Here is a 13,672-nt window from a genome sequence, read left to right on the forward strand (position 1 = left end):
AAAATTAATAAAAAATTACAAGTGAAAAATTTTAGAAGCATTTTTTTAGTGTAATTGATTTATTACTAAAAATTTTTTTAATTGACAGCTGACGGCTAACTTCAGGATTATACATGAAAGTGATTTTTTTTTTTTTGGCGCGAAATATGAACTAAATTTTTTTGACATTTTTAGAATTAATTAAAAAATTTTACATAACAAATTGAAAATTTTTTATTACTTTATTTATTTATGAACAAAAATTATTGTTATTATTAATTAACGTTAAATTAACAATTAAGATAGTCTTTTTTTAAACTTTCGTAGAGTAAGAGTTTACATGTAGCGCCCTCTTCATAAAAATTTTAAAAATAGTAATAAAAACACTAAATAAATAATTTGTAACTTAATTAATTCATTTAATAATTTTATAACACATTTTCAACAAAAAAAAATAAAAATTTTAACACAAAATTAAAATCCGAATTTACAAGACCTTGAAATAGCGCAAGTGTAGTTCTCAGACACATGTACTAATAATAAGTATTCTATAAACTCAGTGAATAACGTTGGATCCTATTTATTATCACATGTTTCGGCTTTTTCTTAACAATCTCTAAAGTTGTGAATAAAAATACTATTAAGATTAATTAAAAATAATTTAACAATTAAAATTGACATTAAAATAAATTAATTAGCTAACAAAGATGGTGTTCAAATCATTGACACTTTTTGCTCGCTGCCGTGGTCCAGATGAATTTTGGCGTAAAAGAAAAATATTCAAATTGGCTGCTGTAAGTTTTCAACACAATAAAATAAATGTATTTTACAATAAATAATTATAGTTAATATTTTTCAGCACTTTTATGGTCGGAGAAGAAATTGTTACTCAATAACAATCAAAGGGATCCATAAATCTCTTATGTTTTGTTTCAGAGGTAGAAAACTAAGACGTCATCAGATAAGTGATGTGAGGATAAATAAATAAACATTTAATTATTAGTTATTTAATGTAATTATTAACAAAAATTATTTAACACAGTTATGGAACACGAGACTAGAAGCAGCATGCCTCCAACACGGAATTTCACTTCAAACGTTAAAAGAAGGATTATCAAGGAATGAAATGTTTTTTAACCGCAAAGTACTCGTGGATTTAGCAATTTGGGAACCAAGAACATTTAAGTCGTTAGCTAAAATAGCGTGGTCAAGGTGTAAAATCGATGGATTAAATGAAGTCCGGGATTTGAACCTCCCTACGGGTGTTATTACCCGCGGAATGCTCAAATAAATCTACGTAAGAACGATTTATACTGAATCAATTCACCCATAAAGGTACATTAGAAATAAAAAAAAACAATATCTGTGCATTTGAAGCTTTATTTGGTCAGAATAGTTACATCATTAATTAAATATATCATTATCAACAACAATAAAGTCTGGTTGTTTAATTATTTTTAAAATATACCAACTCTCTATGAAGAAATTAAATTTATTTGAAATAAAAATGAATCTATTATTTTTACAGGTTGATAATTTTTAATTGTAATTATTTAAGTAGTTAATTATTGATAATAATTGGAGATTATTGTTTAGCATTGACGATTTTTACAAAGTCAGGCTTGAGAGAAGCTCCTCCAACGAGGAAACCATCGATGTCTTTTTCTTTAGCCAAATCTTTGGCGTTGTCAGCAGTCACCGATCCTCCGTAAATAATTCTCAGAGATTCAGACACCGCTGGACTGACATTTTTGGCGAACCACGCACGAAGTTTGTCATGGACCTCTTGGGCCTGTTGTGGTGACGCGGTTTTACCGGTACCAATAGCCCAAACTGGTTCGTAAGCCAGCACGACGTTGTCCCAGGATTTTATTTTGTCAGCAATGGCTTTGGTTTGTCGAAAGACAACTTCTTCAGTCTTGTTTGCTTCACGTTCTTCCAATTTTTCTCCAATGCAAGCGATGACCTGTCAGTTGCAATAAAAAATCACTTGATAAATATTTAATTTATAGTTTATAAATAATAAAGATATAATCTATTGATAATAAGTAATAAATAGCGTAATCACAATTACCTTGACACCAGCTTCAAGAGCATGAGCTACTTTTTCAGCGATCAATTCATCATTTTCACCGAAAACATTTCGACGCTCAGAGTGACCCAAAATAACCCATGGGATTTCATTGTCAACGAGCATAGCTGGGCTTATTTCACCTGTAAATGCTCCCTTGGGAACTTTGTAAGTATTTTGAGCGCTGATTGAAACATTGCTGGGCAAAATACTCTTGGCGTACGTCAAGTAAATCGATGGACATCCAACAACGACCTCTAAAAAAATGATACAATTTAGTTTATCACACTACAACTATGACTATATATCTAAATGATGATGTAATATATTTATTTGATGACACTAAAGTTAAATATCTGCTAAATTAATTTTCATCTAACTTTAATTAATTATGTAAATGACGGAGCATAATAATCATTAATAAAATATTTGACAATTGTCACGTACCAACATTTGGATCCAGTGGACCGGCTTTAAGGAATTCAACAATATCATTGATTTCCTTTTTGTTGCCGTTCATCTTCCAGTTACCACCAACGAAGAATTTTCGTGCCATTTTTAATTATTAGTTATGCACTTGAGTTAATTCAACACTTACTGATTAATGACACTGTCACGGACGTTAACGATGTGGCTAATATCTAGAGCGACGAGCGACTGAAGACTGCTGCAATGTCAACGATGACCTTCAGGGCTATTGTAAGGTGATTTCAATCTCAATCCCCGGAGCTACGGAGACCTTGGACCATTCAGCAACTACTTTAGTTATAATCATGACTTGTGATTATTTATAAAATTAACTTGAAAATTTTTTTAGTAATTTTAAATTGTTATTTCTTAACAATTTCTGTGGTAATTATTTAATTTGATATTTTTCAAATCATCTATTTATGGAGTTTTGATTTTTGATATTGATTTTTTAATATAATGACAAGTAGCTTGAATTAATTGTTGCGCATGCTCAGCGCCGAATCAGCTGTCAAAATTTATTCAAAAGTTTTAACATGGTAAAATTATTTGTATTGATTTAATAAATTTTTTTTTCAATTAATTTATGGAGAGAAAGGTTAGTAAAATTTTATTTTTGATTTATAGTTAAATAAATATATGTATAGAACTGAAGAAAGTAGAAATTAAATAACACTGAAGTTATTGACAGATATTAAAATTTTTTTTGGAATTTTATAACAATTAAATTATTAAAAAATAAATTTAATTAAAAAGTTTCACATGTGAAAATTAATAAAAATTACAAGTGAAAATTTTTAGAAGTATTTTTTTATTGTTATTAATTTGTTAAAAACATTTTTAAAATTAACAGCTGTCCGCTAACTTCAGTGTTATGAAATTGACAGAAGTATTATTTGTAAGACTTTATTTATCATGGAGGTTATATTTGAAAATAAATAAATATTTTTGTGTTTCAGGAGTGAAAAATGGGAACAGAAGATATGACAGAGGTTAAAAAACCTCAGTCGGTTTTTAAAAATCCAGAATTCCAACAAAAATTTCGTCCTATAAGTGTATCAGGTAAAAAAAGAACTTGGCGGTCGCTGAAACAAGTTTTGGCTCAGGAAAAAAGCCTACCATGGCCGGCTGAATTTGTTCATTGTAAGTCAGTTTTAATATTAAATATTATTAAATCTTACCTCATAATATTTAGCTTTTATTTCATGATAAATCCATATAAATAATTAATATTAATATTTTAATTTAGATAGTTCAATAAATGCACCACCGAGTTTTCGACCAGCTAAAAAGTACTCAGATATATCAGGATTACAGGTATGGAAAATTTTAATCCATTTGGGTATTTTATAAAATATATAAGGACTGATCGACAGAACAATCACAGTAATTATTATTATACTTGATGATTATTCTTGTCATCTAGGCTCAAATTTTTATGATTCAATTCTAAGGAAAAAAATCATAGCTAAAGACTAATTTAAATGAATTATAATTGTTTTTTTACAGGCAAGATATACAGATCCACAAACAAAATTGTACTATGCGACTGCTGAAGAATTTGCGACAGTACGAAGTTTACCAATGGATATTACTGCTGGGTATTTAGCACTAAGAGGAGCTTCTAGTATAGTTGGTTAATTAAAAATGTAAATATTTATATTTTATACTTAAATAAAATAAAGAAGTTACAAATTATTGAACACAATTTTTTATTTTTCATATTTTTTCGTACCTTTATTTTACAAGATTGATCATTATTAAAAAAGCTTGTTTATAATTAATATTATAATTATTATTACAACTTATTTTTATTAAAAAAAATTAACAATGAAGAAAAAAAAGTCCAAAGAACTCTATAGTTATTATTTAACCCTCTAGCCATCCAATAGTCCTGCTGATTAATTTACTATTACTTATTTAATTTCAATTGTATTAACTTTACTTTTTTACTGCAAGTGGCGGTGGGACAGATTAACTCGCTAAAACGTTAACGACAACCTTGTGACTGCAAAAATTTAATCTTCAGATTTTTAAAAATCTTGTGGTCACAAGGGCTCAATTAATATACGTTACGAATGTGTTTAAAAAAATCACGCTTGAGAAAGTAAGTTTGAAAGTTCCTCATGTTTTTTTTTTTTTTTTTTTTTTATTTATTTATTTATTTAAAAACGATTTTACTTTTTGGTCCTTTAAATAATTTCACTCGAGTTCAGGAAGATCTTCTTCATCACTGTCAGGACCATCTACATCCTCGGGTAAATCATCCAAGTCTGGTTTTGCATTGCCGTTACCACCCAAGTAAGCCATGTCACGCATCACCTGTAATAACAAAAAAAAAAAAAAAAAAAAAAAAATCAATTTTAAGTGAAAATTAAGTTAGATGACATTCAAGTTAGCTGTTGTTTGGCAATTTTTTAATTTTATTCAACAAAAAAATTTGTTCCGAAAAATTATTTAAAAAATAATTGCATTTGTAATTTTTTTTCATTTTCACATATCAATTTTTTAAATAATTATTTTCTTATCACAATTGATTTGTTAAAAAAATTTTTTAAATTATCAAATATCTGTTAAATTAATTTTTATTTAATTTAGAAGATATTTGATAATTTTAAGAATTTTTTTAACAAATAAATTATAGCTAAAAAAATTATAAAAAAAATTGACATGTAGAAATTAAAAAATGCAATTTTTCAAAAATAATTTGTTTAAAAAAAAAAAAAAATTAAAAAAATAATCAAGTGACTGGTAACTTTTATTTCATCGATTGTAATCACAACTACTAAATAAAAATCAAAAATATAAAAAAGAAAAAAAAAATACTTACACTTTCGAAGTCGCCTTTTCCTTCATCGCTGCCGCTGCCGTCAGAGTCATCCTCGTCTTTCCACTTGTTGAAGTCCATCTTCAACCAATGGAATTTATTGTTTTCCTTGGTTAATCTTGGCCAGAAAGGGCCCTCTTTTTTTTTGTACAGTATGACTTCAAAGAGCCTTCCTTTAGCATTTTTGATTGTTATTTCAGGGTCTACTTCTCCGTATAAATTAATAATAACTTCATGCTCCTTGTGTTCTGTACCACCGACACCTTTAAAGTAAATTTTTTCCGCCTCGATGTTTATTGTCGGGTCTTTGCAGTCCTCTAAACAAAATGTGACATAGAGGTGGGATTTTCGCTGGGCCCAGAGAACTGGCGGTGGTGTAATCCTAAGTAACAAGGAAAAAAAAATTAATATAGAGGAAAATATAATTTTATTATCAATTACATAATAATAGTAATCATTTTAACCCGCTTACATGTTTGCTTTAATAATCTTTAAATAAAACTAATTAAGAAATCGATAGAAAAAAAAGCACGCGATCGTTGTACAGGTTAGAAGGCAAAACAATTGAAGTCGACAAAAAAAATGCGAGTCATTATATACTGATTGTAACGGCGATATAAATCGACATTTTATGATAAAACAAATTGTCTAATGTGATAAAGCAATGTTAAATTAATTAGTACGTGAGAATAGAATTTAGATAATCATTTGTATCGATGTATTACTAGTTTACTAGGAAACCATATAAAATATCACGCAGCTCATGTTACAATTTATTTCGTATCGACATTATTAATTCGATCGTTACTTATATCACGGTTGAAATAATTTTTTACATCTCGTAAAAATAAAATCATGATTTATTTTTGAATGTTTCAATAATTAAATTGATTTTAAAAATAGCCATAAAATGCCGGTTATTCTAGAAATTTCATCAGTAATCAATATGAAAATTCAGCAACATGGCGGTGTTTCAAAGCCACGGGGGCGGCACACAAAACTCACACATAATAAATAAGATATATTTTATTAATATTAACTCATTGATATTTTGTATTTAATTATAACAAATTCTATTACTTATTTGTTAATATTTATTTAAATTTACTTACTTTTTGTCTCCGCTCATTTTTTCAAATGCTTCCTTATATCTGAAGAAAGAAACAAACACAGTGCAAAGTTACTGCCGAATGGCGCCGTAGTCTGTTCGATGTTAATATTTATTCGAGGTATTGTTGTGTTTAAACCTATCGATCAATCGATCATGCGCAGTAGGAAGTTACTGTTCTAGTCGTGTTTCCGTTTCTTGATATCCGTAATTTGAATGGTGAAAAACGCAAAATCATCAATTACGCTTTTTCAAAATAATTTTTAATATAAAAATAACTTTATTTAAAGTTAAAAAAATAAAATTCTGGAGTTAGCAGTCAGCTGTTAATTTTCAAAATTTTTTAATAAATCAATTACAATAAAAAAATGCTTCTAAAAATTTTTACTTGTAATTTTTATTAATTTTTACATGTGACACTTTTTAATTTAATTTTTTTTTTTATAATAATTTAATTGCTATAAATATCTAAAAGATTTTTATAAAAAAATCTTAATGTTTTCAAGCAAAAATTATTTTTTACAAAATAATAAAGAAAAAAAATTAATTAGTCAAAAAAACAAACATTAGAAATTTGAATAATGCGCAACGCGCGCGCGCTTTAATTTTAACCAATAAAGAATCATGACCGGTTTTTTGCGAGTTTCGACCTTTGACTAACTTCAAGACTCATGAATTCTATAATGTAGGATAATAATCATAAATAAATAATAATAATAATAATAATAATAATAATAATAATAATAATAATAATAATAATAATAATAATAATAATACAATGTGTTGTATAAAGAGTCTTGCGCGCTAAAACTTCTCAACTTAAAACTTATCAGATAATTTTACAATAGTTGTTTACAAGTTTATAATCTTTAAATAACTTAAATTACTGACCACAAACTTAAGAAAATCAAAATGCGAAAATAAATATTTAATTTTTTGTTTTTGCCAGTTAATTTAAAGGTTAAAAATCATGAACCTGATGGCAAACGTAAAAAAAAATAAAAAAAAAAAAAAACTATGAAATTTAATTTAACCGGCATTTAAAAATTTTTAGCAAGGTTAATTATTTCTGAATGATCCGTCATGAGGTAATTTCTAACGATGCTATTTACATATTTTTTTGTATTAATTAAAAACTCATGGATATTTTTTAATAATACATTAAATAGATGTAATAAAATATTGTTATATTAAGTAACATAAAATTATTTTTAAAGTTAATAATTTTAAGTCTTGACAAACATTATTAATTTATTTGTTTTAGAACATACTGCATAATGAAGAAGTATACAAAAACAAAAGCTGAATGTAAATTTCCAACAAATTATCATTTATTCAATCCAAGTAAGTAATCAAATAATAATTAGTATTTCTATTATTCAATTTCTCATTGAACAAAAAAAAAAGCGAGTAATAATGTAAATATTTTATTGTTAATTATAAAACAATATATTATTACTTCGTAAACTAGAGTACAGTAAGAGTATATTATTTAAACTGATGTCCTTTAAAAGGCATCATCGCAGAATAGAAATAGAGATATATTAAAGCTTAGTAAAAAAAAGAGATAGGAAGTCAAAAATGAAAAGGAAGGAATAGCAGTCATTGTTGATTGTAGGTCACTCGACAAACTCTTGACAATGCCTATAATAAAAATAATATACACATGATACGTATACATAAATAAATATGATAGATCTAAATATGAATGTATAATACTGCTGTATCGGTTCGTTTGGTTGATGCGATGATATGACTATGACTACTTCCACTACACTAGACTGTATTTGATCAGTGTACATGTGTAATGTGTACACCGTCATCATCGTAGTCGTGTAATGTGCTCTGATGATGGTGGGGTTTACCCTTCTGCTTAAACTTGATGGTGGAAGCAACTAACTGGACATACTCACGGTATACCAGTCTCTTTCTCCTGCAGTTTCAATTCAGGTGATATACACAAAGTACCTGCCAGCCTACCTGCCGGCTTATGAGCTATTTGTATTTATATTGAATTTTATTACTTGAAAAAACATTCCGTCAGTTCTCTGGTCTTTGGATATTTTATAAATTAAAAGTTTACTTATTTCGTCACTCAGGCCAATCATCATGATCGTTATTATCGCACTCAAAAGATAAGATCTTCTAGTCAGAGTCTAGTGTTTGAATATGCACGTGTATAAAACGTTTTGAGTGGTGTGTGAACGGGAGGAGGAAAAACCGCGAATTGATATTAAGTGTATGCAGAAATTAAAACGAAAATCAAATTAATTTAATAAATAAATATAAATAAACTATACTTTAATTTAAATAACTTTTCGGAGTCGGTCAGCGATGGGATGTCCCGTGTTTTAATTGTTAAGCCTATGTGTTAATGAGATTATCATTAACATGTCTACTAGTTCGCTATTTTACAAGGACAAATACGCTGTAAGTTATTATTATTTTTTTTTTTATTACTAGCAATAGTCTCTTGTAGTTCCTTTTTTTATTTCTATTGTTATTCAAACATGTACAAGGCGGTACATTATTTACAGTCTTATCAGTTGTTCTGATTAGAGAGTTTCACTGAAACTTTATCTAAAATGTTTTCACTTGCCTTTCTACACTTTTTTAAAAATACTTTGTTGTTATTTTTAAAAATAATTTGAATAAATAAAAAATTATTAAATTCTATTTCGTTTTTATAAAAGTACTGGGACTATTTTTAAAGATTCTTCAACGAAAGTGGGTGTGACAATGATTACAGGTGCTTGAGTCATATATCAGCGCCTGTTTTTGTATACATTGACAAATTGTTAAATTTTTTTAGTTCCTAATCCATATTGTGTATTTATGTGATTAAATGATCAACGAACCAAAATAAACTTCGATAGCTTATCATTCTTTAAAGTTTTTATTACTCAGACATTAATAGCTCAATGCCGAACGGATTATTGAGTAATAAAGTTATTTTACTTATATATTGGATTAATAATTAATAAGAAAAATTTTTTTTTATTAAATTCACTAGATACTCATAAGAAATAACTAATTATGTTGAGTATGAATGAAATACATATCACAATTTCAACATATTTTTAATTAGTAAAAAAAAAAACTGAAAAAATTTTATGATTATTTTTACTTATTTAAAAAATTAACTGTTTCATAATTGTTAAATAATATTTAGAACATTAGAAGTTGTTAATTTAATTTTTTTTTTTTTTTTAACAATGTGTGAAATTATTTAATTTTGTAAAAGGTGAGAAATTAAAAGAAATAATAATTTTAATAATCAGCTGATGTTAAAAGAAAAAAACAACAAAATAAGGTAGTAAACAAGCGGAATTCGTTACAAGGCTACTAAAAATAATTGAGATTTAATTAGCCGTTCTCTTAGTAAAAATAAAAGGTTTCATCACATATCACACTAAAAATGTGGGCGATGATGAGCAGTAGGCGTACGAATATGTATATATTTATATTCTTCTCTTCATATATCACCTTATTTTTAATAAGTAACCTACATTAATAATTAACTCTTTTAATAACAATTAATGTAAGTTCAAGAGCCTCTGACACTTAATGTACATCGTCTAATTGATATTATATACTTAATGAGAATAAAAATTTATTTCATCATATGGTTAACCGCACAATTAAATGAAAATGAAAGTTATTTTCGATTAAATGTGTACTTGTTCATGATTAAATTTAAGTGATGTTTATTATTGCTGTTAAGGTCTCTGATGAAAGATTTAACGCTAAAGTCGCAATTACAATTAATCTTTTACATGTTTTTGTATTTTATATTATATACATATATATATTTATCTTATACAGAAATATGAAAAATTAATATATAACAACAGTTTTAATACTGAATATAATAGAATAGAATTGAAGAAAAGTAGCACTTGTGGTTTTTCGTAAGACCCGTTATTTCTCCTATCCCCTACTCTTTAATATATCCTATTCCGCTCGAGTTTGTACGTGCGTCTATCTTGTCTATAATATACCATATCCATATGCTTCATCCAGGAAATCCATTAGTAATTAAAATTAAATTTAAAAAGATAAAGATAACAAAAACAACACAAACAATGAAAAGGTTTTATTGTTTTTATTTTCTATTTAAAATAATGAGTAGCAATTTAAATCTTTCAAATTTTTTTTATTAATAATAATAATAATTTATTCTATATTATTATTTATTTTTTTTTATCTCTAGCATACAGCTCTATAAAAATCCAAGAGCATCTGTACATAGAGCTAGATATTAAAAAATTATTCTATATTTTACAAAATATTTAAAAATATATACAAAAAAAATCCAAAGGGTTAAAAAAAAAATAATAATAAATTTTGAAAGTGTATATAACAATTTATAATTATAAAAATATAGTAATATTATGAAATAATAAATGCTAATAAAAAATAATTAATTGAGATTTTTGAAATTTAAATATCAAGAAGAATTTTACGGTATAAATTAATATGAAATTTTCTGACTACGTAAGAGCATTTTATTTTGACATGTTGCGTATTAATTGAATGCACGCTTAATAAAAAAATCCGGTAATGATAGTCAGTATACTCTTTAAATACTAATAGCCGTAAAGTAATATATATGTGTAAATATATAGAGAGTTTTACTAACGAGCAGAAGTCAATCGAAAACTTCTCACGAGTATATTTCATTATTGGAGAGTAGAGGCATTACCTGAGGAATCGCCGTGAGTCCGATCGGCACGTAACGCGGACTAAGCAAAGTTCAACCAGCTTTTATTCTATTACATAATTGTTATTTTCAATATTATTATTATTTTTTTATTTTATAACCATCGGTTGGATTTTTAAAATATGTATATTATTAAATAACAGATTAGTTAAGATCTCAGACTCTCAGACACATTATTTTCATCTGTCAGATATTTATTTATTTTTAATCCAATCTTACTAACAAGCATCTTTATTCGTATACGTATATACGTATATATAATATATTTATTTTGTTAACTGCATGGTAAGATGGACAACGACTCCCACTTATATTTGTCTGGGGGTGAAAGTCTTATGTCACAGTTAATGCATCTCACACTGGCCAAACCCACGTGATTTTCTAATATTATATTTTTAGTAAAATAAATTAATAAATTCATTTTATTTAATGATTTTTTTTTTAATTATTCAAAAAAAATTAAATTGAAAGTAACTTTAGTCAATTTTTATTAAAAAAAAATCTTTACGTTAAATTAATTATTGTTTTTCAAAAAAATTAAATTATTAAAAAAAAAAAAGAATACATTTTTGTCTTCTGTAAAATTTTTTAAAAAATTTTCTACACTTTTAATTATAAATAAATAATTCAATTCATCTCTGCCGAGAATCGAACCCGGACTTTCCAGCTACCGCGTACGAGTTAATGTATCGTTTAATTACACTGCAAATAAAAAGTTAAATCCATCGTTAATTACCAAGATAATTATTAGAAAAAGGCAGTAAGATATCTTCACGTATTCAAATTAAAAAAAAAAAAAAAAAAAAAAAAGTACAATAATAAGCGAATAGAAAGGAAGTGATGAATGCATACAGAATGCAAAGATGAATTTGTGTGGCGTGTCGGGGCCGATGTCCGTTCCAGAAGAACAGCTTCAGGGGTGAAAGTGTTACGTCAATATGCATCTTATTTTATTATTGTTATTATCCATCTGCATGACTAGCTGATAGCTGATAGGTTAGTTTGATACAGTCTGAAGAGTCCGGAGGTTTCCTAGGAGCCTCAGATACCTGTACACTTGATCCCACGGCATGCAACATTCAACTAAATTTATACATTTACATTTTATAAATACACACGTCACTGTTAACTGTTACTTGTTACTGGTTACTATTACTATTACTAAATATCCATACTATAAAATTATAACATGAGCGTCTTAAATATATAAATACATATGGATAATTTTCTACGGTTAAATAAAACAGCAAATGATTTACGGATGAATTAATTCGATTTGTACTTATATCAAGAGAATTATTCTCTTACGTGACTTAATATTTCAAGCAAACGCTAGTTTGTTATTGCAAATTGTTATTTAATATTATTTATCGTCCTAAACATATATATATATATATATATATATATATATATATATATATATATATATATATATATATATATATATATATATATATATATATATATATATTTAATATATAATGTACAAGCCTTAATTCTATTTATTTTACTAACATTAACTTGATTTATTCCTCAAAAGACTCCCGCATTTTATTTATAGTCCAATTAATTATCAATTAAAGATTTATCTTCACACAATCTTGCTTTCGGTTAATTAAATTATTTTTAACAATATTTGATTTATTATTTATCCGATTTTTTTATAAACTAGTAACTTTTACGTTAATAATAACAACAACTCGAGTAGATTAATATAGGTAGGTGTTGCGCGTAATTTACTTAAAAAAGTTAAATAAAATATCATATTTCATTAAATTTTTATTTAACGCTAGCCGCAGTACACGTTTATAGCTGGATTATGAAAAATTTTCTACCGTATTTCATCATCATTATCCATTTTAAGTGCCAGTAATATCCAAAGTTGATTTATGCGTCCTAGTAAAGTTTTGTTGTTAACATTATTGTTTGTAATATTTTTACAGTTGCTTTTTAAATTATTATAATATGCGGCTTATTATTATTATTATTATTATTATTATTATAATTTTTACACTTAATATCTGTGGATAAAATATACTCCGAGATAATATAGCGTGTGGTTTACTTGCGAAAGGGTGTCGGTTCCGGTAGCAGACGAGTGATTTCCTGTCTACGTGTGTTCACAATATACCGCTATTTAATATAGACTCACTGAGATTTATTGAGTGTTCGTTTCACCTCATGATACACTTGAAGATATTTTTCTATTATTATATCCGCGAAACTATTTAACATCATTCACATGATTAATTCTTTGTATGTTTGGCTCTGCATTCATGATTATTAACAATAAAAGAATTTGTCTGTGTATATAATTATTAACAGGCTTTATTATAATTCAATTGTAGATTATTTATTTATATTATGAATTAAATCATTTGTAAAAAATTATTGATAATAAATTAAAAAAAATTAATACTCACAATTGAATTTAAAATTAAATTAATAAATTTTTTTTTTTGCATTTTTTATTTTTATAATTTTTCTTAAATATTT

At 26.3% G+C, this 13,672-nt stretch overlaps 4 protein-coding genes across 4 annotated transcripts; 2 read left to right on the forward strand and 2 right to left on the reverse strand.

Annotated features, from left to right (window-relative positions):
* Positions 1–411: 411 nt before the first annotated feature.
* Mrpl20 (mitochondrial ribosomal protein L20) lies at positions 412–1,416 on the forward strand. Its single transcript, XM_074241364.1, has 3 exons — positions 412–773; positions 839–949; positions 1,022–1,416. Exons 1-3 carry the CDS (start codon positions 687–689, stop codon positions 1,268–1,270), a joined length of 447 nt encoding a protein of 148 aa, XP_074097465.1. The 5' UTR covers positions 412–686; the 3' UTR covers positions 1,271–1,416.
* Positions 1,342–2,744, reverse strand: Tpi (triose phosphate isomerase). Its single transcript, XM_074241361.1, has 3 exons — positions 2,498–2,744; positions 2,054–2,307; positions 1,342–1,945 (listed from the first exon to the last, which is right to left on the reverse strand). The coding sequence occupies exons 1-3, from the start codon at positions 2,604–2,606 to the stop codon at positions 1,565–1,567; spliced, it is 744 nt and encodes a 247-aa protein (XP_074097462.1). The 5' UTR covers positions 2,607–2,744; the 3' UTR covers positions 1,342–1,564.
* A 17-nt stretch (positions 2,745–2,761) lies between these two features.
* On the forward strand, positions 2,762–4,226 carry LOC141526378 (INO80 complex subunit C). The gene is made up of 5 exons (XM_074241365.1): positions 2,762–2,902; positions 2,989–3,116; positions 3,478–3,661; positions 3,768–3,835; positions 4,028–4,226. The coding sequence occupies exons 3-5, from the start codon at positions 3,487–3,489 to the stop codon at positions 4,157–4,159; spliced, it is 375 nt and encodes a 124-aa protein (XP_074097466.1). The 5' UTR covers positions 2,762–2,902; positions 2,989–3,116; positions 3,478–3,486; the 3' UTR covers positions 4,160–4,226.
* A 421-nt stretch (positions 4,227–4,647) lies between these two features.
* On the reverse strand, positions 4,648–6,591 carry P23 (cytosolic prostaglandin E synthase). Its single transcript, XM_074241363.1, has 3 exons — positions 6,458–6,591; positions 5,349–5,727; positions 4,648–4,840 (listed from the first exon to the last, which is right to left on the reverse strand). Exons 1-3 carry the CDS (start codon positions 6,472–6,474, stop codon positions 4,721–4,723), a joined length of 516 nt encoding a protein of 171 aa, XP_074097464.1. The 5' UTR covers positions 6,475–6,591; the 3' UTR covers positions 4,648–4,720.
* Between the last annotated feature and the right edge of the window lie 7,081 nt (positions 6,592–13,672).

Source organism: Cotesia typhae, unplaced genomic scaffold (assembly GCF_013202065.1).
Source record: "Cotesia typhae breed Kobodo isofemale line unplaced genomic scaffold, CoteBio_Ctyphae contig_33, whole genome shotgun sequence".
In the NCBI taxonomy this organism is placed as follows: Eukaryota; Metazoa; Arthropoda; class Insecta; order Hymenoptera; family Braconidae; genus Cotesia; species Cotesia typhae.